General features: G+C 38.9%; 1 protein-coding gene and 1 long non-coding RNA gene across 3 annotated transcripts in view; one reads left to right on the top strand and one right to left on the bottom strand.

Moving 5' to 3' along the window:
* SPTLC1 (serine palmitoyltransferase long chain base subunit 1) overlaps positions 1-2,446 on the top strand; it is an 87,823-nt gene extending 85,377 nt beyond the window's left edge. For both annotated transcript variants that reach the window (XM_069087477.1, XM_069087483.1), the window contains exons 14-15: positions 272-345; positions 1,007-2,446. In XM_069087477.1, the coding sequence (XP_068943578.1) occupies positions 272-345; positions 1,007-1,100 (168 nt within the window). In that variant the 3' untranslated portion in view covers positions 1,101-2,446. The remainder of the gene's footprint in view (positions 1-271; positions 346-1,006) is intronic.
* Positions 1-26,024, bottom strand: part of LOC138160753 (uncharacterized) — a 38,307-nt gene extending 12,283 nt beyond the window's left edge. Inside the window, exon 1 of the long non-coding RNA XR_011168206.1 lies at positions 25,882-26,024. This is a non-coding gene — a long non-coding RNA (uncharacterized lncRNA). The remainder of the gene's footprint in view (positions 1-25,881) is intronic.
* Positions 26,025-26,585: the final 561 nt, after the last annotated feature.

The following is a 26,585-nucleotide window of genomic DNA, read 5'->3' as shown; positions in this document are numbered from 1 at the left end:
GATTACCGTTAAAGGTGGGGCATCATCTAAAAGTGATGAAATGTTATCCTTAAGCCATGTTTGTCTTCTTGCTTTTCCAACACTAGTCTCTCTCCATTTTGTTCCCCCATGGTCTATATACTGGCATTTAGCTTTTTTTTTTTTCCCAGCATCTGTAATTGGGAAAATAAATTAAGACTGCTATCGAAGTGTTAAGTTTCACTGCATCTTACTGTTTTAATTAACACAGTGTGTGAAGTTCAGGTTGTAAATCTATTCTTTCTTTCTTTAGTGCATGAACAGAAATATTGCATTAACTCAGGCATACTACTTGGAAAAAGAAGAGAAAAGCCTTCCTCCCCCTAGGTGAGTAGAAATTAAAATTTCCCTCTACTTTTCCCTTAACCTGTTTTATAGCCTGCATGTGGATAAAGACCATATAATATGTTTTGAAATGTTTCCAAAAGATTACTTCATGAAAGAAGAAATTTTTTTGCTAATGTTGCAGTACCGTATTTTTTTTTAATCTCAAGCTGGTATTTTAATTTGTAAGACCAAAGCAAACTTTATAAGAATGTTCACCTACTAGAAGTTAACTCTGGGTTGGGGAGAACTTAACACGCTGGAAGTAAACTGAATAGGTGTGTATGATAAAATAGCAGTAAAAAGAATACAGAGGAGCAAGGATTAAGCAAACTGTTTTGACATTTTTTTAATTGAGCAGATTCCTAATTTGAGCAAAGATAAATAAGATACTACTTTAAATAATGATGCTCTCAAGAACATTTCCTCCAGTTTACTTTTCAGCACAAGTTGAGAACATCTATCTTAGAGTTCTGTCACATTGAATAGAATCAGAAAGAGACCTAACTAAAAAGAATTTCCATGTAAAGTGGGAGGTCAGGCTCTGGAAGTAGAGCAAGTGATTCAATTCTCAGCCCGCTTGAGAGGAACTAGCTGTGTCAGTGGCAGCACTTAATTTTGAAAAACAATAACAAAACATCCCCAAAAATCCTCTTTCTCACAGTATCAGAATTGTGGTGACAGTAGAACAAACTGAAAAAGAATTGGAGAAAGCTGCATCTACAATCAAAGAAGCTGCCCAGTCCATCCTGAGTTAGACGTCATCAGTGGACTTAATGTGGGCCAAGAAGATGCATCATCTATGTATCAATCAGTCTGTAGTGTGTGGATAGCTCAAAGAACTCAAACTCTTTGTGGGATATCCTTTGAAACAGAGCTTGCAATTGTTTACATGAATCATTCTATAGAGGAGGTACAGACAAAAAGTATGAATGTGAGAGGAATGGTTTAATATACATCACACACACGCACGCACGTATGTGCACATGTGCACGCCCACCCGTGCACAAACACACACATACCCCACTCTCTCCAGTAAGTACCCAAAGCAGTTCTGTCAGAGAAAAACTAAATGTATCTGAACAGAATCTAAACTGTATTGTCTAGTACTGTTTAAGTGAGGGTTTTCATTATACCAGTATTTTTAATATTCATTTTCCACTTTTTCAACTTTCTCAATTAAATATTTTTCCTTCTAGAATTGGAAGTTCTTTAAGCATTCTTTAATCCCTAAGTTTCCATATAAAAATAATTTAAACTTTGAGGAACAGTTACACATAAATGAAGCTTATGAATGATTATTGAATATGTAGTTAAACTCCACTGTTTCACAGTTAGTTCTCCATAATCCTGTCATACTAAATGATGGATAATGTCTAAAGTAAACTATATATATTTTTTGCTATTACTATGAACTTTCCATTTTAATATACTGTGCTCTGAAATTTTTTGTTACACACTAAATATATTGATGTTTATGCATCTCTAATGTTCTTACACAGTCCCTGTTTATGTTTGTTATCTAAAGTGGGAATTTTTAAATCAGTTTATTTAACACATTTGATCTTTACATATATTATGTGTTGACTTTGGATCTTTTTGAGGGAGGAGGTTATTGTGATTATTCAAAAAATTAAATTATGGCTTTTATATGTTTTAGGATGTTTTAAATGTATATTTTTTTGTATCATGGGTTCATATAGGGAGATATCAGTTGTAGGTTTTCTCAGTGTTAAGGGAACACAAAATGGTCTTCCTTACTACTTTTATGATATGAGAAATCCATACAGATAATACAGAAGCTCTAAGATAAAATTTTTAAGCTATATTTTAGTTGTTTTCCCATTAACAATCAAAACTATTATGTCATTGTTTTCAATAAATGCAAGTAATGCGTAAACATTCTATTGATCACTTCTTCCCTTGTCACTGGTAATGAATAAAATTATAAAAATTGTTCATTTTTCATAACTTGTTAAATTAATAATATCTGGATTTGAGTACAGTTTATGTCAAAATATGTTGAAAAATGATTTTTTTTTTTGCCTAAGGGGTTTAAATGGTGGTTGCTGCTTCAATGATTACAGTTCAGTAATGACGATGAGCCTTTGTTTTGGTGTTTTTTTTGGAGTGGGGGAGGCAATCAGGGTTAAGTGACTTGTCCAGGGTCACACAGCTATTAAGTGTCCGAGGCCGAATATGAATTCCAGTCCTCTTGACTTTGGGGCTGGCACTCTATCTACTACACCACCTAGCTGCCCCTGGGGATGGGCCTTTGTTAAAGATTAAATTAAACATTTTCCTAATATATTTCTCCTCAATTTTAGGAGAATGCTTTTTGGTTCCAGTTATTTATAAGCATACTGCGTTGTTCTTGCTGCTGGTTGTGTCGGCTTTTCCACTTTCCTTTTTTAGCCCCTTTTCATCACATTCACACACCCCCTCAACCTCCCCTCAGCCCCCACAAAAAGGTTTGGTCTAAGATTGTTCTGAGATCCTATCTGCTTCAAAACTGTCTAACGACTGCTTTAATTTAAGTAAACTAACTTGGTAGCTGTTACACTGGTTACACATTGTGTAATTATAAAATCAGGATAATAAATTCTACTGTAACTTTTTAATGGTTTGTACAGCCCTTTGAGATCCAGGGATGTATCTAAAATCCAACCTCGTTTAAAGGCAGAAGTAATTCATTCTTTTTTGGATGTTGGGACAAGACAGAAGGCTGAATGTTAGAATTTGTAGATTCTCTTAGCCCATTCAAGCAATTAATATTGTAAATTATATGTTTTCTGAAAATCATAACTCAAGAAGTCAATAGGATAGATTTTAAATAATTCACCAAACTTTGAATCATTTCCAGATGTATTGGATTATTACAGATGTACCAAAATATTTTAGAAGCTTTAGGAAACACTGATGATAATCCCAGTCATGCAGAAGATCTTACCATCAAACTCATTATAGCCTATTAATTTGTCCCCAACCTAAATGAAGTCTTAGATATGGTTTCAACCTGTTGCTTAGACCACATTATTTTTTGTAATCACCTTTTTTTGCTGATTTTCTCTTACAACCCCTGCTTATGAATTTTCTCTTTCATCATCTCTTTTGAAAAGCTGTTTAGAACTCTTTAGAAGAGTCTCCCTTGGCAAATAGGTGGCACAGTGAATAGAGCACCGGCCCTGAAGTCACAGGGACCTGAGTTCAAATCCAGCCCCAGACACTTAACACTTACTAGCCATGTGACCTTGGGCAAGTCACTTCACCCCAATTGCCCTGCCTTCCCCCCTCCAAAAAAGCAAAAAAAAAAAAAGAGTCTCCCTTATTAAGTTTAATTGACTTTCTGGTACTCTAGAGCTTAATTGATAATTATCCTTTCCAGAAATGTTAAATATATACAAGCTACTTTGCTAAGTGTTAGAGAAAACACAAAGGTGAATGCTGACCTTGCACTCAGAGCCCTTACCTTCTCTGGCATGACCCAGAAACCTCTTCATTCCCCAAAATCACAGCAGCCCTGGAACTCACAAACTTACACCTTAAAAGTATTCCCCATCCCTGGGAATCTTCCCTCTGATTAGGAGGTGAAGGTCTCCTCCCAAAACCTCCCTCCATGTTTGACACTGGCACTCCCATCCTATAAAAGCTTCAGTGGATCCCTATTACATTTAAGATAAAATGCAAGCTCTACCATTTTGACTTTTAAAGCCCTTTAGTATCTGTCATCAGCCTTTCCAGATTTACTGCATAGTATTCTTTACACGCTATATTTCAATGAAAGTAGCCTACTTAACATTACTTTCAGTCTCTATGCACACAGGCCTCTGAACCTGGAACATTCTTCTATTGTGACTGGAAGGGGGTAGGCAGAACATATATTGTAGGTGGTTCTGGACTCAGGCCAATCTCCCAGTGACTTATGTCTGATAATGGAATGAAATTAAACACTGATTATCCAATAGTTAACAAAGGGAGCTTTACTTACCTATAGCATAAAATGTCTATTCAGTAAGGATACTATTTAATAGATGAAGCCCTCTTAAGCTTCCAAATAGAAACTGGTCAGCAAGGCAGGATGTTGTGACAAGCAGTTTTGGGATAACTAAAAGGCCCCAACACCATTTAGACAGACTTTTTTTTTTGCCCTTATGTGGCCAAGAAGCCCCTAAGAAACAACATCAATGGCAATGTGACTTGAGCCTTAGTTCTCTGATCCAGTCAAACCTTGGGGATAATTTCTTTGCTTTTATATATATATATATATATATATATATTTGTTTGTTTACTTTTATTTTACAAGATTCAGTTCCACAATCCCTTGAGTTTCAAGTTTTCTCCCACTTCCCCCCCCATGACGGCATGTAATCATGTATAGGATCTGCAAATACTTTCACATTAGACATTAGTCAGGTTGTAAAGAAGGATTATAACCAATGGAATGAACAATGGGAAAGAGGAAACAAAACCAAATAAAAAGAGAGCAGGTAGTTTGCTTCAATCTGCATTCAAACTCTAGTTCTTTCTCTGAATATAGACATCTCTTTTTTTTTCTTTTTCCAATTTTTTAAAAACATTTTTATTTAAATAAACATTTATTTTTTTAAATTAAATTTTGTTTGTTTTTAGTTTGCATCATTCATTGCCACAAGGTTTTGAGTTAACTTTTCTGCCCATCTTTCCCCTACCCAGCACCCCAAAACAGTGATCCCACTTCCCCAATCTGCTGTCTCTTATATCCTCCCCCATCCCCTCTCCAATTTTCCAGTATGGCAAGATGGACCTCTATAACCCTGTATACATTGCCTGTATATTTTATTTCCTAGTTACAGGAAAATAATAGTAAAATATATTTTTAAACATTTGATTTTAAAACTTTAGATTCCAGATCCTTTCCCTTCCTCTCTCATCACCCACCCTTACTGGGAAGATGAGCAATTCAATATAGGTTGTACATGTGTAGCTAAAGCAAAACATTTCCATAGTGGATATATCGTGAAAGACTGACTATATTTCCCTCCCTCCTATCCTGTCCCCTACTTGTTCTTTTCTCTCCTTTGACCCTGTCCCTTTTCATAAGTGTGTGCTTCCAACTTCCATCCCCCCAACCTGCCCTCCCCTCCATCATCCCCCGTCTCATCCCTTTCCCCCCTACTCTCCTGGAGGACTTTTCTCAGTATGAGAATATTTGAAGGTAATAGAAATGTATGTGTGTCTATATATGCATATATAGACACAAATATATATGTCTATAAAGGAGGGTATATGAGTATATGAATATATATGTGAATGTGTATATATATATGCACAGGTATACCTAGACAGAGGGCACAGGACCAATTTAATAGGAAGGGATGATACTTAAAAGGTGAAAGTAAGTGGTGAGAGAAGATTTAATGAGAGGAGATGGGGAGAGACAGAATGGGGCAAACTATCTCATATAGAAGTAGCGAGGGAAAATGGTTACAATGGAGGGGAAGAACAGGAAGGCAAAAGGGAATGGGTCAACCTTATTCTCATTGAATTTGGCTTAGCTAGGGAATGACATACACACTAAATAGGGTATCTCACCCTACAGGGTGGGTGACAAGGGAGGAAGGGAATGAATCTGGAATTCAAAGCTTTAAGATCAAATGTTTATATATATATATATACATGCATACATACATACATATATGTATATATGTGTACTGTTATTAATATTGTTTTACATGCAACTGGGAAATAAGATATACAGGCACTGGGGCATTGAGATCCACTGTGCCCTACTGGAACATCAGCCGGTGTATGGGAGAAGATATGGGAGAGAGCAGATTGGAGGAGGGACTATCCAGTGGGGTCGCTATTTTGGGGTGGTGGGTAGGGGGAAAAAAGGGGAGAAAATTTGTAACCCAAAGTCTTGTGGAAGTGAATGATGTAAACTAGAATTTAATAAAGCATTTGATAAAAATAAATAAAATAAAACTGCTACAGTTTTTTTTAGGTTCCTATCTTGTTTTTATTCATCCCTGAGGTTTTTAGTTTTGTATCTCCTCATTTCTCATCTAACTGCACCGCTCTGAGACTTCTTTGAGTTCTCCTCATGCCCACTTGTTGGTTACCTCCGCCCAACTCTTTTAAGCTTCCCTTTGTGTGTCATTTTCCTCCATTAGATTATAAACTCCTTGAAGGCAGAGGCTGGTTGGTTTTTTTATTTGTATCTCCAGTACTTAACACAATGTCTGGCACAGAGTAGGAACTAATAAATATTTATTGAGTGATTGTTGTGCACCTAACTAAATTTTTCCCAGAAGCCCAGTAGTTTTTATTGCATGGTTTTGAACAGCATGATTTTTAGGAATCACGTCACTGACTGTGTTTATTCACCATAGCCATGCAAAGACAATTTTACCTGCCCCAAGTTGTTGAAAGTAAGAGACCAATTTACGACTCCTGTTTTTCCTCCATCCCCTTACCATTCAATAAATAATAATTAAGCACCTACTATGTGTCAGGCACTGTGTTAAATGCAGGGGTTTCAAAGAAAGGTAAAAGACAGTACCTGCTCACCAGGAACTCATATTTTAATGGGGAAGAAATATGCAAGCAATTATGTATGAACAGGTGAAAGTGGAGATAACAGATGAAAGTAATTAGAATTAGGAAGATCCAAAAAAGCTTCCTTTACATTAGAAAGGGGGATCTTGCAGGAACTTGAAGAAAGCCGGGAGGCAACAAAAAGGAAAGAGCTCTAAGAATGAGGGACAGCCAGTAAAAATGCCTGACATCAGGAGATATGGAATGTCTTATTTAAGAAAGATTGCAGATTACATGAAGGGGAATAAGTTATAATATGACAGGAGAGGTAGGAACGGGCCAGATTATGAAGGACTTTGGAAGCCAAACAAAGCATTTGTAGATAATCGGGAGCCACTGTAATTTATTGCTGGGAGAATAAAAGGTATGAATTTTTTTTGGGGGGGGGGTCAGGGAAAGGCATAATGGAGGAGTCATGTTCTGAAGGGCTTTGAATAGAAAATAGAAGATTTATATATGACCTTGAAAGTACTAGGAAGCCACTGAAATTTATTGAAAATAGCTTTTGGTAGATCAATTTTACAGCTAAATGGAGGATGGACTGACATGGATCAGGTGTTTCAGAAATCATAATGAGTGGGTAGCTTTAGTGTTTTAAATTGAGTAGTGTAAATTAAGGAGGATGAGAATAATGGAGCAGTTAATGGAATATGGAAAAAAGAATTTGAATAATGACCATGAGGGGTTTGACATCATTGGAATGGGGAGAGAATGACCATGTGGAAGTTTGTTCGTTAATCACTGACCATCAAATTCAGGTGAGTTACTAACCATTAGCTATCCACCCTCAGAGTAGAGTCCTCTCAGGACGTTAAGTAGCTCAGGAGAGTAGACACCAGTTTGGGGATCTAATGGAAGGTCATTTCTCTCTTTGTAGGCAGGCCAGAAGACAGGCAGAGGGAATTAAAAGGAATGGTCTCTATCCCCTGTAAACAAGAAGGGTCCCTGCAAGTGCAGAGAGACTAGCCCAGGGAACCAGCATTTGATGGAATATTCTTTAACCAACTGCTGGCAGGAAGAGGCCAGGTAAGGAGACTAGCACACAAGGAATGTCGTAATGTTCCTACATTCCCAACATGAATCATTTGGTCTCAGAAATGAGAATTCCCAAAACTACGTTAATCATTTGAGCCAGAGAATTTTGCAGGCTGCAGATATAAAAGAAAATTTCCTGTTTGAAACTTAAAATGGAAACCCCCTCAAGGAGTCAAGCAGAAGTCAAGCACAAAAGAATTTACTCCTAAAAATGTCAGCTCAACACTGTAATCCCAGATTCTATGTCATCATAAATAACATGTAGCCCTAGTACTCTAGAAAGTGATCAGAAATAGGTGGATTCAAAGCTTTTGCAACTTAAGTATTCATTCAGTGCTTGTTACAATGTCACTACTTGGTTTGTTACTCAATCTGTGGCTTCCCATTGATAATTCTTAACATTTTGACTTAAATGTTCTTTACCCAAATAAAATACTTTGTTATATAATTTATTTTGAAAGCTGTTATGTAAATAATTTGTGAATTTGGACAAAGAAAATAGACTGAATTTTCTGATTTGGACAGTTAAAATTATAGTTGAAAAAATATTAATGAACATAAAGTAATATGGGCACAGTGATGGGCTTTATGTCTGTCATACAACAAGAAAACTAAATTCACAAAATCTTTTGACCACCAAGTTAATCATCATGTGATGAATATTGATTTTGAGTACACAAGTTCATGAAAAAAAAATTACTAAGCTAAGAAAAGCTTCAATCTAAACAAGTTGAAACAATCACATGAATAAAACCACAGATTCTTAAGGCATTGAAGTAAGTTAAGACATAAGTGGCTATTCTTTGATCTTTGATTCCCTAGCCTAGTTCCTATCATTGAACTATTTAGGGAAAATGAAATTATGCAAAGTGGACAAGGAAGCTCAGGTCTTTATTCTGCTGCATATATAACCTCACATCAGGCATTTAGTATAAAACTTAATGAAGTTATAAATTTTGGTCATTCAGAAAAGAATCCAATTTTTGTTTTCCTTATCTGGCTTTTTCAAGTATTACCCAGAAAATATGCAAAGGATCTATCTGACTACTAAGAAGGGTCACATGAGGAACTTAAAGAGGATTCTCTTCCTGCAAAAACTTTCCCCAGAAGCCCCGTACTGCTACACTTGAGCTAGCATCTGGATTTAATATATGGAATCCAAAGAAACAAGGAATGAGACACTTTCTCAGAGAAAATTTCTCAAATGTTAATTGCCCTTATTGTTAAACATTAGCTCACTCACTATAATTAATAACATTTTTTTAAACATTATTTTCTTTCAGGCCATGTGACAAATATTTTTCTTGATCCTCACTACCTCTCAAACCTCTCCAAAACAAAAAATTATTCTCCAAACATAAAGAAACATTAGCTGTCTCCATGGTCTAGGACCAGGAATCCGAAAAAAGATAAAACCCCATTAAAATGGGTACCAGATTTACACCATGATGCCATAATCAAATTAGGAGAGCATGGAATAATTTATTTGTCAGATGTGTGGATAAGGGAAGAATTTAGAACCAAAGAAAATATAGAGAGCATTACAAAATGTAAAATAGATGATTTCACTCTTAGAACATTTAAAAAAAGTTTTCTACAAACAAAATTGGTGCAACCAAAATTAAAAGGAAAGCAGAAAACTGGGAAATTTTCTTTACAGGTATCTCTAACAAGGGTCTCATTTCTCAAATATATAGAGAACCCAGTCAAATTTGTAGAAATACAAGTAATTTCCCTAATTGATAAGTGGTCAAAGGATATGAACAGGCAGTTTTCAGAGGAAGAAATTAAAGATATCTATAAAATATGAAAAAAATGCTCTAAATTTATAGAAACTATGTGGTGGCTAACAATTGGAAATTAAAGCGATGTGCATTAAGTGGGAATGTCTAAGCAAGCTGTGGTATATGATTGTGATGGAATATTATTGTTCTATAAAAAAATCACAAGCAGAATGATCTCAGAAAAACCTGGAAAGACTTATGTGAACTGATGCAAGTGAAGTGATTAGAACTAGGAGCACATTGTATCCACTTAACAGCAACATTGTACAATAAAGAATTGTGGATGACTTAGCTATTCTCTTCAGTACAGTTATCCAAGACAATTTCAAAGGACTCATGATGAAGCTTGCTATCTGCCTGCAGACAAAGAACGGTTCCTGTCTGAATACTGACTGGCGCATGCTAGTTTTCATTTTCTTTCTCCTATTCCTTTTTTATCCATGTTTTCTTATACAAAATGACTAATATGAAAACTTTTGCGTGATTACTTATGTATGACTTATATTGGATTGCTAATTATCTGGTGGGGGGGAGGGTTAAGGTAGGTATAGAATTTGCAATTGTTTTAATGTGTGATTGGGGAAAAATAAAATATATATTTTTAAAAGATTAAAAACCCCATGAATGTGCCTAACTCCTGCTCATTCAGCAACCCCTCCCTAACCACCCACCACACTCCCAGCAGGAAGGCTAGCTAATATTGGCAGTAGCCACCAGACCCAGAAACTTGCAACAAAATGTAATTCTATACCCTAACCAGACCTTTCTTTCTTTCCAATGCCATAAAAATCAAAGCTTCAAACTGCAGAAATTTGTTCTGTTCATGATAGCCAGAGCCACAGCAGAGTTCTGTACTAGGAAAAGTCTCTGCAAGTGAACAGAAATAGAGGGAAAATGTCAGGAGATGTAGTTAGGTATTTAGATTTGGATATCCAAACTCCAAATGACACCTCTCAGCCCAGGTTGCAATAGCACCTGTGTGACACCACTCTTACCAGAAAACTGGGAAATAGGACTACAGAGGGGAGAGGGGGGAGGAGTGGGCAGGGAAAGGTGGGAAACTGTGTGGTACTCCACTAAACCTGAGGTAAACAACCCAGCGTCCAACTTGGGCCAGTTCTATTCCTCAAAAAGTTATTTGGGGGCAGAGACTTGTGCTGGTGAAACATGGATTAACCAGTGTGGAAGAAGGATGAGCTGCTCTGAGATCCAGCCTCCATGGAAAATACCGCAAGAGAGGAGGAAGACAGAAAATAAGCAATAGAGGATAACAAAATGGGGAAGAGACTCAAATTACCAAAGGAGGTAAGAAAACTTTGAGCTTAAGCAGATAAACCCACAGGGCAGGCATTAAAAAAGCAAAGGAAATCTGGCCTCCAGATCTAGGTGACCTGCTCAGGCATTTATGAATAAATATCCAAAACAAAGGAAAACAGTTCAGTACCCTATGGGGTGGAGGATCTGTGGGTTTTAAGGAGAACACATCACTCCCATTCCCTTATGGTGGTTGCAAAATAGTCATGCCATTTGAAGGCACCCGCAATTTGGAGTTTTGCAGTGCTGGTTCTCTGCCCTGACACCAGAACTGCTGATGTTATAGGGTTATTCACCTAGTTTGGCCCTGCTGGTACTTCAGAGTTGTCTGCCTCAGCCCTGGTAGTTCAGAGCTTTGCATGGCTGGTGCTACAGGGTTGTGGCCTCCAGTAGGCTTTTGCTCCAGAGGCTCTGTGGCTACTTGACTGTCATTCTTCTTCTTACAAATTCTTCCAGGATCCAAAACCTCTTCCTTTAAAAACTTCTATGTTTCTTTCTGGTTATTAGTTTCAATTTAGTCATTTTCACTTTCCATACTCCTTTTGGAATCTTAGGTAAATGCGTAGATAGGGAGGAAGGTATAAGTGTCTATCCTCTTGAGGCACATTCATTGTCTTGCTAACCTCTTATTTTTAAATTAAAGTATTTCTACTATTTCTAGAGTCAGTAGTCAATAATAATCAATAAGTGTTTCTGAAGTACCTGCTATGTGCCAGGCACCATATTAAACTCTTGTGATACAAATATGAAAAAAGAAAGCTCCCTGGGTGAGTATATTTTGCTTCTAATGGCTTTCCCCATTACCTTTCAATTTCTATTTTTGAGTGCCTATAGAACTTCAGATTTTGGTGAATCTTTTTTTTTTAATGTCAGTATTGAGATAAAGTTAGGGTTAACCATGACATCACAGTTCTGTTTGGGTTTCCTTTATTCAAAGACAACTGAGGGAGAGGCAATACATGGTAAGATGAAATTTTAATTTTTAATTTATATTTTGTAGTATCCCCAAAGTAGAAGGAGAAGTGAATATGAACTACCTTAGACATAAAATAAGTAAGCAATTGGGAATATAGGGCATGGGGTGAGGAGGAAGAGGGATTTGTAAGTACGGGAATAACAATTATCCAACCTCCAATAAGAGAAACTCAGGCAGAACTCTGAGTTTCTTAGAATAGGGAGGTCTTCAATGAATCAACTTCCTCCTCAGAGCTGAAGTTAGTTTTTTATGAAATAACTTCCATAAAAATTTTGCTTATGGTTTTTTTTTTTCAAGGCAGATTTGAAAAGAAAATCTGAAGGGCACTGTCTAAAGGCAGTTCTGGTATGCTGATTATAAAGAAAATCATACCTGAAGAAAGAGACAGGGAAAGAATGGCACCTATAAAAGGATGGAGTCCAACAAAGAAGGAGTAACTATTCCCTTCTTTATGTGTCAAGATACTTCTTTACCCATACTGCTTCTAGAGGGATAAAAAGCACATATCTTTGTGAAAGAAAAAAAAGTTTTTAGGAACTGTTACATTGTCATATTGAGATTCACCTTGGAATGAAATGAAAAATTATTATAAAAAATTTTCAACTATGATCTTTTGCAAAGCTGCTACAACCAGTGTAAACTGAGTCAAATTATTTTAAAAATCTCTTAAGTGTTGTGAAAAGTAGATTTCTTTTTGGAGGGGGGAAAGGCAGAGCAATTAGGGTTAAGTGACTTGCCCAAGGTAACACAGCTAGTAAGTGTTAAGTGCCAGATTTGAACTCAGGTTCTCCTGACCCCAGGGCCAGTGCTCTATTCACGCCGCCACCTTGCCACCCAAAAGCAGATTTTTGGGAGAACACAACTGACTCAATCTTGCCCTATATTTGCTGTTGTTATGTTTCATTTTTTTTCTAAGTGACATGGAATGTGCTGGTATTGAAATGCTCATGGCCTCATATACTAAGCCCCTGTATGTAACAAGTTTGGAAATTACTGAATTCTCCCTGAGCTCATATGTGCTTAGCCAGGAGCCCCTCTCGTGAGAAACAGATCTGGCCATACTTCCCAATAACATGTCAGAATGATCCTGGACATCTGGATCTCATGATAAATCAGGGCAAGGACTATACAACTGTCCAGACCAAGGCCTGGCTACAACGGATGTCCTTATCTACCATTGTCAGACTCACTTTACTTCCCACAAGACTAACTTTGTTTCCCACACCTATTTTTGGCGGTTTTTGACTTTAAATATTCCCCCTTTCCCTATGGTCCAGGCAGCTCTCCTAAGGTTTCCTTGGGAGATTGTCGTTGGCCAGCTCAATAAACTGATGCTCAGAACAATTGGCATGGCTTGGGGTCATTTTTCTCTCTACCTGTCCATTCCAGTATCTCCTTCAGTTATCTCCCTTCCCCAATTCCTTCCTTTTATGATTACAAAATAAAACTCATAGGACTTTGAATAGTTCCAGGAACAGGCTTTCTTCTCTTTATCTTCTCTAATAAGGCAATTGTCGGAGTTTAACAAATGCTAATTATAGCTATGCTAAAGACTTTATAACAGTTTAAACATCCTCTTTCTTTTACTAAAAAAAGTACCTCTTCTAGCCTACTTGATCTTACTCAGACACACATTTGTATTATGCACAACACATTTCTTCACATATGTATTTGTGTATACTTATAGACATATTTGTATCATATGTATCATGTATTTATATGTCATCTGTGGATGGACATACATGTCCATGAGTGAAAGAAGTGAAAACTTCTCAGACTGAACTCAAAAATCTAGTAAGGCTCTTGGTGGGAAGCAGGCCCAAGTTCCCCTTCATCATAAATCACATCATTTACAAGCACTCAAAACTCAGTGTGGTAGGGAGTCACTCCTCTCCTCAGTGACACCTCAGCACAAAATATGCCAAACAAGGACAGAAGTGCTTTCTCAAATGTACATTGAGTGGTCTAATTTCCAACAATTTCCTTGTTCCAGTACTTGGGGTAGATTGCCACACTTAGATTGTGCACCTGACTTCTAGCCAATGGAAGAAAAGGGTCAGAAGGGGGGTGGGGGAGAATTAATTCCATGTTAGGGCTTTATAACTTTGCCATTTCCTTTTGTAAATCGCTTCTCCTCCCTGACCATTTGTCAGAGGGAGGGAGATCATAATAAACCATTTTTTTCCTGCTTCCTACCTTGAGAAGTGTCTGAGTATTATTTGGGTAAGGATCTCTGTTACACACAGTTTTTGGGGTGCATACAGTTTGGGGGGCTTGCCCTGGATTCATCTTTTCCTGAGAGGGTCCCACAGACCCTTAACAAGGACCAGGGGCCAACCAAGGTTTCTTGGGGGCCCTTGGATCTTGTCTATGAGATCTGACTCTGATCAGGCAATGACCTGAAGAGAGGTACAAAGCAGAAATTCCGGTTTTGTAGCAAAGACCACCAGCAGGGATCACTCAAACCCAGGTAAGCAAGTCCCTGGGTGATCCAGGGGTGGGAGACAGCCTGAGCAGTTGGAGTCCTAAGATTTCTCCTGCCTGGGAAAGAGTTAGATAGGCCTAATAGATCCTGATAAAATTAGAACTCTAGGTAAAGAGCAATCTGAAACAGCCCGGCCAAAACACCTTCCTAACATTCCTAAGGATAATCCTTTTGGAGATAGACTGGCTAATTGGTGATGAGGGATGGCTCCCTCTAGGTTCAGCAGGAACTCTGATCTTCTCCAAGACCAGAAAACCTGCAATAGCGTCTGGAAAGAATTCAAGGTCTCGCGCTTAATTGGAGTGAGAGTTGTAGAAGTTTATTGTTACACTTCTATGAGAAGCGGGCAAGAGTCCTTTAGGGGACCTGCCAGTGAGAGGGGTACATGCTTTTACTTTTAAAGGGTAGGGCTGCCATTGTTAGGGCTGACCGGATGGAGGGAAGGGACCTCAGTGAATAGATAAAGGTTAGAGATGACTGAGAGGAACTTGTGACTTTAGTGCATAGATAGTTCAGATGAGATTTGGGCCAGACCAGAGGAGACATGAAGACATTAAGTAAGAACAAAGGAGTCACAAGGTGTTGCCTAGGCCGGAGTTCGGATAGGGGGAAGGGGCAGAGTTTGAGGCTGGGAAAGGGATTTTACAGATTACAATTTTACAATTGTACAATACAAATTGCAGTTACGCTTGTACAAACTGGTTTTACAAATTGGCTTTACAAATTGATTTAGACCCCAGGTACCCCATCAGGAACAGGATTGACTCCTACGCCATCCTGACCAAACCTCTGTATCAACACCTATTGGATGAGGAACCAGACCATATAGTGTGGAATGAGAATGGTAGGAAGAGCTTTGCTCAGTTAAAAGAGGCCCTGACCTCCCCTCCAGTACTGGCTCTCCCTTCCCTAGAGAACCCTCCATCTTTTTGTAAATGCAGAAAAGGGAGTAGCCCTTGGGGTTCTGGCACAAATAAGAGGAGGGTAGAAAAGACCAGCAGCCTTCCTCTCCAAGATTCTGGACTCTGTTGCCTGGGGATGGCCCACTCGTATTCAGGCTGTGGCCACCATGGCCACCCTAATTGAGGAGAGTCAGAAGCTGATCTTTGCAGGGAGCTTTATAGTGAGTGTTCCATACCAGGTGAGGGTGATACTCAATTAGAAAGTAGGCAGGTGGTTCACTGACTCGATTTTACTGGAAAAGGATGATTTTGTATTAGCCCAAGATAATAGCTTGAACCCTGCCTCTTTCCTCACAGCTAGCATGGAATATCTAGTTCAGGGTCTGAACATTACTGCCTAGACATAATTGATCTCCAAACCAAAGTATGGGAAGATATTCAAGAATCCCCTGTCCCAGGAGGGGTAAATCTGTTTATAGATGGTTGCTCTAGAGTGGTTGAAGGGAAATGGAAAAATGGGTATGCTATAATAGATGGAGAGAGAGGATCTCTAATTGAGGCAGGGGGACTACCCAAACCCTGGTCTGCCCAGACATGTGAACTTCATGCACTAAATCAGGCCCTAGAAGTTATGGGAATGGAGGAAAGGGAACATTTATACAGATTCAAAATATGCTTGGGGAGTGGCACATGTATTTGGGAAGATATGGGAAAAATGGGGAATGATCAGTAGCAGCAGAAAGGAACTGGCCCATACTACCTTAATAAACAAAGTCTTGGAAAACCTGTTATTGTCTGAAGCCATTGCTATTATACATGTTAATGGCCATCACTTGGGACAATCCTTTGAGGCCAGAGGAAACAACCTTGGGGATGAGGAAGCTAAGAGGGCCTGGGAGGAAGGATCAGGACAGGAGGATCCTATGTTGGTCTTGATCCCTTCATTTCCTCCCAGTCTCCCCTCTCCCTCCTTTTCTCAGGAAGAGAAACAGAAGGTCCAAATTCTTGGGGCACAAGAGGATAAGCGAGGACACTGGTTCCTCCCTGATGGCTGAGGGGTCTTGAGCAAAGCAAGTATGAGGCAGGTACTGCAACACTTACACCAGGGTAGTCACTGGGAAGTCCAGAACATGTGTGACACAGTTTTGACCCGGTTCATGTCTCCAGGCTTATATGCCTTAGCACGGCAATTGGTGGACAGCTGCCTTGTTTGTCCAAGGACAAATAAGTCCACCCAGTGCCAGGCTCCAGCTGGGGGAAGGCCCCCTGGAATTAGGTCACTCCAGAGATACAGCTGCCTAAAATACTTGCTGGTCATAGTAGATCTACTTACCTCTTGGGTGGAAGCATTTCCCATGCCGTGGCAACTGCACAGGCAATTAGCCAAATCCTGCTTGAGCAAATCATTCCTAGATACGGGATGGTGGAGAGGATAGACTCGGACCAGGGGACACATTTCACTGCCCCGGTCCTTAAATCTCTGGCCCAGACCTTAGAAATTACCTGGGAGCTCCACACTCCTTGAAACCTTTCCTCTTCTGGCAAGGTGGAAAGGAGGAATCAGGAAATAAAGAGATAGCTCCCTAAACTGACAATCGAAACCCAACTCCCATGGACTAAGTGCCTCCTGCTAGCCCTTGTCAGGATTAGAACTAAGCCTAGGAGAGACATTGGACTGTCTCCTTATGAACTTCTGGATGGACATCCATACCCTGGGGAGAATGGGAAAACCTGGGATCCTATATTGGAATGCAAAGACAAATTTCTTAGAAATTATGTACATGCTTTGGTAAAACATCTCCCTGCTTTACAGAGTAAAGGCTTGATTGCTCAAACTCCACCACTGGGATTCCCGGTGCATCAATACCAGCCTGGAGATTGGGTATTGATCCAGGTGTGGAAAGAGGAAAAGCTTACCCCATCTTGGGAAGAATTTTTCCAGATCTTGACTTCAGATACGGAAGTCCAGACTAAAGAACGTGGGTGGACATACCATACTCCGGTAAAGTATTGATCTAGAAGATTCAGGGGAACTGAAGTTGTGTCTTCGGCAAAGGCCACACCCTACATGAACCCTGAACCCTTATCTATGGTGAATCCTTTTCTGCTTATAACTGTACTAGTGGTTAGAATCCTTGTTTGTGTGTCTGCCCCTTTTGCATAATTCTTTTACTTATAACAAGAGTGTAATACCATGGGATTTACCTTCACTCTGCTCCTGGTCAGTGTACCTTTTGTCCAGCTAGCCCTCATTCCCTGGGTACTCAAAGAGAATGCTGAAAAGAGTTTTGAACAGCTAATAGGTGCAGTAGCCCAGGTCTTTAACGTGATGAATTGTTCCATTTGTGGGGGACCACAGCTTGAGAAATGGCCCTGGGGCCTGGTACCTTTGAGACCTGCGTGGCTTTTAAGTAACCTCTCTTTAATCCATAATGGGACCAGTTTCTGGAGATTAGCAGAGAAGCACCAGGGGAAATTAGTGAGTGAGGAAAAAGGGGAATATTGCCTCAAGCAGCAGGGAACAAGAGGCATGTGGTTGAGATGCAGTTTATAAGCCTAAAAAGGGAGGGTGACAAAAGGGTCTAGTGACAGTGTAATTCCTCCCTCAGTGAGAGGCCTGGGGCCCCCAAGGTCACGAGGCCTTGGTTTATGTAGTACTGGTCAAACGGAACACACTGGGTAGAAGGGTTTGACCAGTTCTGGAGTACTAGCAATCTCACTGAGTCTAGAAGGATACCTAAATGTGAATGGACCTCAGGGTCTGGATTATGGAAGTGTTCCTGGTTTAAAAATAGTTGTGTTAGCTATTTATCTGGACCTTTAGGAAATGAAGAACCAACTATCTATTTCCCTTTTAGGGGAAATGACCCGATCATATGTTCAGGGGAACAGCCCAGTTTAAGGGGTCATTACTGGATTTGTGGTCTAATTGCTTACACTCACCTGCCTGTCAACTGGACTGGCGTTTGCTATACAGGATTGGTCAGGCCAGTTTTTCTTCCTACCAGACCAGGATGGGGGTCAGTTGGGTATAAGACTATATGATGATTTGAGGAAGACAAAGAGAGATTCAAGTCTTGATACTGCCCTGACTGACACGGGTGATACCAATGGCTGGGTGACACTTGGCCCCCCCCGAAAGAATAATTCAGACATATGGACCAGCCACTTGGGCACAAAATGGTATTAAGTTACAGGTGGTAGTGGGAATCATTACCAATCAAACAGCACAGGCTATAGACCTCCTGGCTGATTAGGCCACCCAAACTCGAGAAATGGTCCTCCAACATAGGTCAGTTCTAGATTATCTGTTAGCAGCAGAAGGGGGAGTATGTGGAAAGCTAAATCTCTCTAACTGCTGCATGAAGATAGGTGATAACGGGCAGTGGGTAAAAGGTACTACTCAGAAATTAGCTCATGTGCCCATTCAGACCTGGAAGTTTCCCTTTGACACCTCGTGGTGGTCTTGGTTTGGGGGAAGCTTTGGTTTTTATTGATAGCCATAAGTAGCATCATCCTGCTTCCAATATGCCTCCCCTGCATGATACAATTGATTACTGGAATAGTCTGGAACACTTTGTCCAAAATGATGATACTGGAAGGGACAGCTGAGGGGACTGTACGATGGATGTAGTTAAAAGGACAAGGGGGACCCCAGTTGACCAAGAGGACAGGCCTATCCCTGAGGGCCTAGAAACTAAGGAAGATGAGATTGTAGAAGGGGCTTATGAGCAATGGTGTGAGGAGTTTTCAGGGAGTGAAAATAAGAGGAGGGATTGAGTGAAAGAAGTGAAAACTTCTCAGACTGTACTCTAAAATCTAGTAAGGCTCTTTGTGGGAAGCAGCCCCAAGTTTCCTTTCACTGGAAATCACATGACTTACAAGGACTCAAAACTCAGTGTGGTAGGGAGCCTCTCCTGTCCTCAGTGACGCCTCAGCATGAGATATGCCAAAGAAGGACAGAAGTGCTTTCTCAAATGCGCATTGGGTGGTCTGCTCTTCCTCGGTCCCCCAGTACTTGGGGTAGATTGCCGCACTTAGATTGTGCAGCTGACTTCTAGCCACCTCTTAGGCTAGATAAGGCATGAGAACAGCAACAAAACATATATCCAATTCTCATAGTATGCTATGAAGATTATTACAGTGCGACGATGAAAACCATCAGTATGGATGAAACATAGGAACTGACGTTATAGAAAGTTTTCAGTGAAACAGTAAAATTCTTATTTTTGGCATGAGGTTAAATTGAATTTCTGAAACATCCTGTTTCATGTTAATTCCCTGAATCATCTCAATCAAGACAATCATAATAGCTGATGTCTATATAGCGCTTATTATGTTCCAGGAAGTGTTATCATTATCCCCATTTTAAACAGAAAGAAAGAACCAAATGGATTTCCCTAGGATCCCATAGCTAGGAAGTGTCCGAGGCTACATTTGAACTCAGGTCTTTCTGAGTTCAAGCCCAGTGCCTTATCCACTGAGCCACCTGCCTGGCACTCTTAGCTGTGCCTCCTAGCTATGTCAAACACAATATAGTAGATACAATTACTAGCAAATGAAAATTCTTAGAGTTGCTGGTGCTTTCGCCCTCTATGGAGACAGTCACTTTTCCATTGTACCACTCCAGTACCTTTCAAGGGGATAAGAGTTTTTAAGCTTTCTTCAAATGGCTTCAGGGCCCATCCAATGGTTTTTCTCCCTTGTTCCCCCAAATCTTTTGTATTCCTATTCCATTTAACTGTTAACAAAGAGATTAGCTTTTACAGAGGAATAATTTTCATAAAATGTAATAACAAATATACAAACAGTTTAGCTTATCCCCATTTCCAGACCTAGAACAACCCTTGGTCTCAAGTTCTAGGCACCCTGGATTCTCAGGGCTTCCCTGGGCTGGATGACTCCTATCCTGCCTGTAACCCTGATCCCAAGGTCACCATTGCTCAGACTCCCAATCTGAAGGACAAATGAAACAGAATAGAAACAGAAAAGTCTAAGCTAAGAGAAACCTCAAAATCATGGAATAAAAATGAAAACAAGGGAAGACATTCCTTTCCCTTTTACCATTTCAGGTCATGGCACCCTCACTGTAGGTGAATTGTGATCTTCAGCTTCAGGCTTACAGAAAAAAAGAGAGACCATCCTAGTTTATCCAACTATGTAGCCAATTAAAGGAGGAGCCTCATACCTACGCGTAGTCAGGGTAAAGAATACAGTTTGCCTCCATGTTAGTTTATCTGAGCCTGTGCAGGGCAAGACCTCTTATTACTTCCCTTATTTGAAATTTACCATCACCAGCAAAAAGACAGAAATACATTTTTTTTAAACACAGCCATTGTCCCAAATTCAAAAGAGCCATCTCTGTAGAGGCATGAACAATATTCTTTCACTAGTTTCCCCAGTGTCATATAGTAAAGCCTCAAAACAATCCATGCTGAATGATCATATAAAGAAGAAAATCACAATTCTCAAAAATACAATTTTTTGTAGATTCAACAAAGAATATTTCAAAGTTTATTAAATATTTCTACTTACTTATGTAAGCCTTACAGGCCTTTCTCAACCCACAAGCAAAAGAAAGAACAAAGAAACGCAGCTTCCCATCTCAGACAGATACCAGGTTTTCAAACTACATGGAGCTCTCCCTACTGGGATTTGGCCCAACTCTAGAGCTCTACTGAAATGTCATCTAAGGGTCACCTCTTTCTTAGATGATAAAACTGTCCTTTGTGGAAACTTTTCCAATAATTTCCTCAGTGCATGAGTCCATTAAACTGGGCATATGGACAAAAAATATCACTTTCTACACAGGGAGCACCCAAATTCTCCAGAGGTGCCTGAAACATAGGCAATATCTTTAGCAGTCCAGGAAATTGCTTCTGTCTTATTCCACAGAGCACTGGAAATTCTCCCTATGGATCCTTGCTACTGCTATGGTAAACCAAATGGAATTGCAAACTCACCCGTGAGGACAAGAAGGCAAGTAGGCTTAGTCGGAAAAGTAGCAAAAAAAAAAAATAGGTTTTGACTAATTTTTCCACTAAAATCCTACTGTTCTTCCTCAAGAACAGCCCATTGCTTTCTGAATAGGGCTACTTGAGTTTTTTCATCTAAACTGCTGTTAGACTTATTTTGAATAGCTCCAGCTAGCATTTCTATTATTTTAGGTTTGTCAATACTTCTACTGACCTGAAATAAATTGACATTGGAATTGTTTTCTACAATGGCCTGGTTTTATAGTTTAAGTTTACTTGAGAAAGGATTTTTTTAGGGGGGGGGTTTGGTGAAGGAAAAGTAACTTCCCAGAATAGATTCCCTGGCCTCCCCCCCTCCCACCCTATATACACTGACTAGTTATTGTTGTACTGCTGAATTCTGAGGGTGTCTCCTTTACTTCAATATCTTACCCAACCTTTTATACTTGGATGGCTGTTACCTTAGGTAAGCAATATGAGTGACAGGTGATCCCCATAATAGTTTAAACATCATATGAGAAAGGAATTTTTTTTGGAGGGGAGAGGGCAGGGCAATTGGGGTTAAGTGACTTGCCCAAGGTAACAAGGCTAGCAAGGGTGTCAAGTGTCTGAGGCCGGATTTGAACTCAGGTCTTCCTGACTCCAGGGCTGGTGCTCTATTCATTGCACCTTCTAGCTACCCTGAGAAAAGAATTTTCTTAATTGAATAAGTGGTAAATACAATAAAACAAGAGAGTTGACAAAGTGTCGATTGAAATTATGATTCAGAATATCTGTGTTTTCTTTACCATTAACATTCCATAACATGGCATATACTCAGAAAATATTAAGATAAGAAAAAGTCCCATTAGTCAAGTTAATGCTGGGAGTTGAGGGTCTCCTCCTTAAGAGCCATAAAGTAATCCCAATTTGCTCCCATTCTGGCTTTGTTGACATACGAAGAGGTATTCTCCAAGAACAGGACAAAGCTGGGTCTGTTTGGAATTTATGATCTCAGGTTCCTGTTTTAAATCCTACTCCCAGCCTTATCTAGTCTCTGGAGTGGCTGACACAGAAAAGAAGCCTTTCTAAAACGAGGCAAAGCAGTCTGTTTGATTAATTCAAACTTTGGCCAAAATGTGATATTTAATGATTATCACTCTGTAACAACTGCAAGCAAAGACTCAAAGTAAAAAAAAAAAAAATTTCCACAAGGACTACACAAATAATTAGAATAAACGAAACAATAAACAAACTATGTAGTAGCAAACTATGCCTAAGAAAGAGCCTTCCTGAAATCTAAAATAGAAAAAATAGAAATATATGACTCTTTGAGACAGCAAGAAATATTAGAATAAAGTCAAAGGACTGAAAAATAGAGAAAAAAATGTAAGATATATGGTATAAAAACAAATGACCTAAAATAGTTCAAGACATAATTTTAGAATCCTTGGACTTTCTAAAAAATTATAAATAATGTCTGGGGACTATGTTTAAAGAAATCTGACCAGATAAATTAGAATAAGAGGGCAAAAGGAAGATACAAAGAACCCATCAATTACTTCCTCAAATAATCTCCAAAGGAAAAAGTCCCCAGAAATGTCATAGTAAAAATACAAAGCTTCCACATCAAAGAAAAATGCTATAAACATCCAGAATGAAGCAGTTCAAGTACCAAGGAACCACATTCAGGATCATGCAAGACCTGAAAGTTTCTACTATAATTTAAAGATAATAAATAATACAATATTCTAAAAGACAAAAATATAGGCTTACCACCAAGAATAACTTATCCTGCAAAGTATAATCTTACTGGGGGGCAGGGGGGAGGGAGAATGGATTTTTACTACAATGGAGGACTTTGAAGCATTTCCAATGGGGGAAAAACAGAATTGAATAGGAACTCTGAAATAAAAATGAGACTTAAGAGAAACCTAGAAAGGTAAATTTGGTTGACCAATTAGAAGGATCTAAATGATATCATAATGCTAAATAAATAAAATAAAGTTAGAAGGAACAAGTGTCCTTTTAGAAGCTTAAAATGTTGAAAAGGTTAACTAAAAGTTTAAAAAGTAAGAGCTAAATAACAAAAATATATCATAGTGTATTGTTTCTGTTCTGAGAATTTTAAAAGGGGAAATAGGAGGGAAAGTATAATACACTAGTGTAGGAAAAAAGAATGGAGCTTGTTAGTTCTCATAAGTAGTATATGTGAGAAAAAGGAGTTTACACACAGGGAGGAAAGGGTGGTAGGAATTAGGCATCTAATTACCCTTCCTTTTTATCTGAAAGAAAGTAGGGTAAAAACATACATACATTAATATGCACACATGCATACACATGTGCATACATGCACCGAGAGAGGTTGGTACAGAATATGTGAAACTCAACAGCAAAATAGATGGGTAGTTGTAGCACCAATGCAATATTCACAGCACTGACGACAATTATGAATATGCCAACATAGTTCTGAATTGCAAAATATAGCAGACTCCACATAGAAGACAGAAACAAAACATTTATTCAGATACCAGAAAACCAAATCCCAACATGAGAAAACCAAATCCATTATAGCAACAAAGAAGTTACTACAACATGACACAGCAGGAAGCCACACCATCCCAAAGCCTTCCCACAAACACTCACAAGGCTGGCTGTCTCCTTGCCTGCCTCCTCTCTCTCTCTCACTGTACTAACTACTCTGACTCCCAGCTTCCACTGGGCCCTGCTCCACCCTTCAGCAAACTCTTCCCACCACAGACACCGTGTGATTACATTAGGCCTATTAGGGAGCAGGGAAGATCTTCAAATTACCATTACAGGAATGGACTAAGAGGTAAGCTAATAACCAGGAAGACATAGTCATAAGCAAAATAGACTTCCTAAACTTGAAGGGGAGATTAAAAAGAAGGAAAAGGAACTAGAATCTGTGGTTATGTCCACAATGAGGAAATGGCTGAATATTTTGTGGTGGAGGCATGTAATGGGGTATTATCGTTCAAGAAGAAATTACAAAAGTGATCATTGCAAGGAATACTGTAAAATATGAAATTATGCAGACTAAAGTGAGCAGAGGGAACCAGGAAAACAATTTATATGAGGACAACAGCTTCATAAAGAAAAACAACTTTGAAAGACTTAACTGATCAATGCAATCCTCAACTGTGTTTCTGGAGGACCTTGTAATGAAGCGTGTTGCGTCGTCCTGACTGATTGGTGATGAATGTAAAGTGTAGAAAGAGACATCAATTTCTGGCCATGGCCACTGCATGGATTTGGGTTTTTTTGACTATGATTATTTGTTAAGATGCGGGTTTTCCCCTCATTTATTCTTGTTTTGGGGAGGCTGTAGGAAGGGGAGAGTTGTCATCAATACTGATGCAAAAGAGGGTCACTGAAATGATTTTTAAAATGCGCAGGAGGAACTTCAGAAAAAAGTGCAGAAAAGCAAGACTCTTAAAAAAGTAATATATGGATTTATTACAAACTAAAAATATTAGGTGATATTACACAGAGATTTATTTTTTTATTTTTTTGCCTTTTGGAGGGCAGTTGGGGTTAAGTAACTTGCCCAAGGTTACATGGCTAGTGTTTTGGTGTGGGTGTTAAGTGTCTGAGGCCGGAACTGAACTCAGGTCCTCCCAACTCCAGGACGGGGCTTTTACTCACTGAGCCCCCTAGCTGCCCCCAGATTTACATTTGTGTATGTAATCGTGTTCTCTTTATACATAGGAATGCTCAATTTTGGTGTTTAAGTTTAAAATTTAAATGAGAAAACTTTTCAAAAGGAACTGAAGGTGGTAGAAAAATATAGAATATCAATAAAACTTATTTTAAAGATTTTAAAAAGATAAAAATCATAGCACTAACAACACAAAAATTATCTTTTTACATCTGAAGCACACTGGTTGTGTGATGCTAGGCAAGTCACTTAACCTCTCAGTGCTCTAGAGGGGGCTAGGATATCAACAAACTATTGCTAGGTCTGTGGGCCAAATCCTATCATCACCTGATTTTGTACCTCCAAGGTAAGAATAATTTATATATGTTTAAATAGTTTTATTCTATTTTAAAATGTAAAAACCATTCTGAGTTCACTGGCCATAGAAAAATAGATGGGAGGTAGATTTGACTCTTGGTTTGACCCCTTGGCTAGATATAACTTATGGATCATACCCTGGCTCTAGACAACTCAAGAGTACAAATTGAAGAGAAAGTTCCCTGCACAGATACAGTTTCCTCAAGCAGAAGCTCTGTATATCAAAAATCACAGATCTTATCTCTAATTACCTTCCAGGCAGATTAGAGGTAGCCTTGGGGATATAGGCCAATCTGAGAATCAGAAAGAATTTAGCTGCCTCAGACACTACTTAGTGAGGATAATCAGATAACTTAACCCTTTAGCACCCAAACAACTCTGTTACATGATGAGTTGTTTTATCTGTATCAGGAGAGGAAGTTTCCATATTGAAAATTCCCTATATGAAAAGCACAGGTTTCTGGAAAGACTTACCTGAACTGATACTGAGTGAAGTGAGCAAAACCGGAAGAACATTGTGCACAACAGCAACATTGTATGATGATTAGCTCTTCTCAGCAATACAGTGATCCACAACAATCCCAAAAGGCTCATGATGGAAAATGCTAATCACATCCAGAGTCTGAATGCAGATCAAAGCATACTATTTTCACTTTTTTTGTTTCTTTTTTCTCATGGTTCCCTTGTGTTCTGATTCTTCTTTCAGAACATGACTAATGTGGAAGTATGTTTAACATGATTGCACATGTATAATCTGTATCAGATCACGTACTGTCTTAGAGAAGGGGGAGGGGAGAAAGGGAAGGAGGAAAGAAATTCAGAACTCAAAATTTTACAAAAATGAATGTTGGAAACTATCTTTACATGTAACTGGAAAGAAAAATAAAATACTATAAAGAAATTTTGTTAAAAAAAGAAAAAAAGAAAACCACAGGTCCTGAACAAAATAAAATTTCTTTCACAAAATCATTTTGACTTCATTTAATACCTTCCTATTTTCAGGTCCAACAAATTAACATTGAGGGATCTGGCAGCATCTCCCTTAAGAGAGCCAGAAAATAAATTCTAATCTTTGTGAGCTTTTGCCAAGAATACCTATATAGCAGTGCTCCTATCTTTGGCAAAGTTAAAAGTTAGCAGAAATGCCCTGAGAAATGATCAAAGAAAATGTTAAATCT

This window comes from Petaurus breviceps, unplaced genomic scaffold, assembly GCF_028583685.1.
Source record: "Petaurus breviceps papuanus isolate PSGF00001 unplaced genomic scaffold, PetGlider_PUasm1.0 118, whole genome shotgun sequence".
Lineage (NCBI taxonomy): Eukaryota > Metazoa > Chordata > Mammalia > Diprotodontia > Petauridae > Petaurus > Petaurus breviceps.
This window is presented reverse-complemented; position numbering and strand designations above follow the sequence as displayed.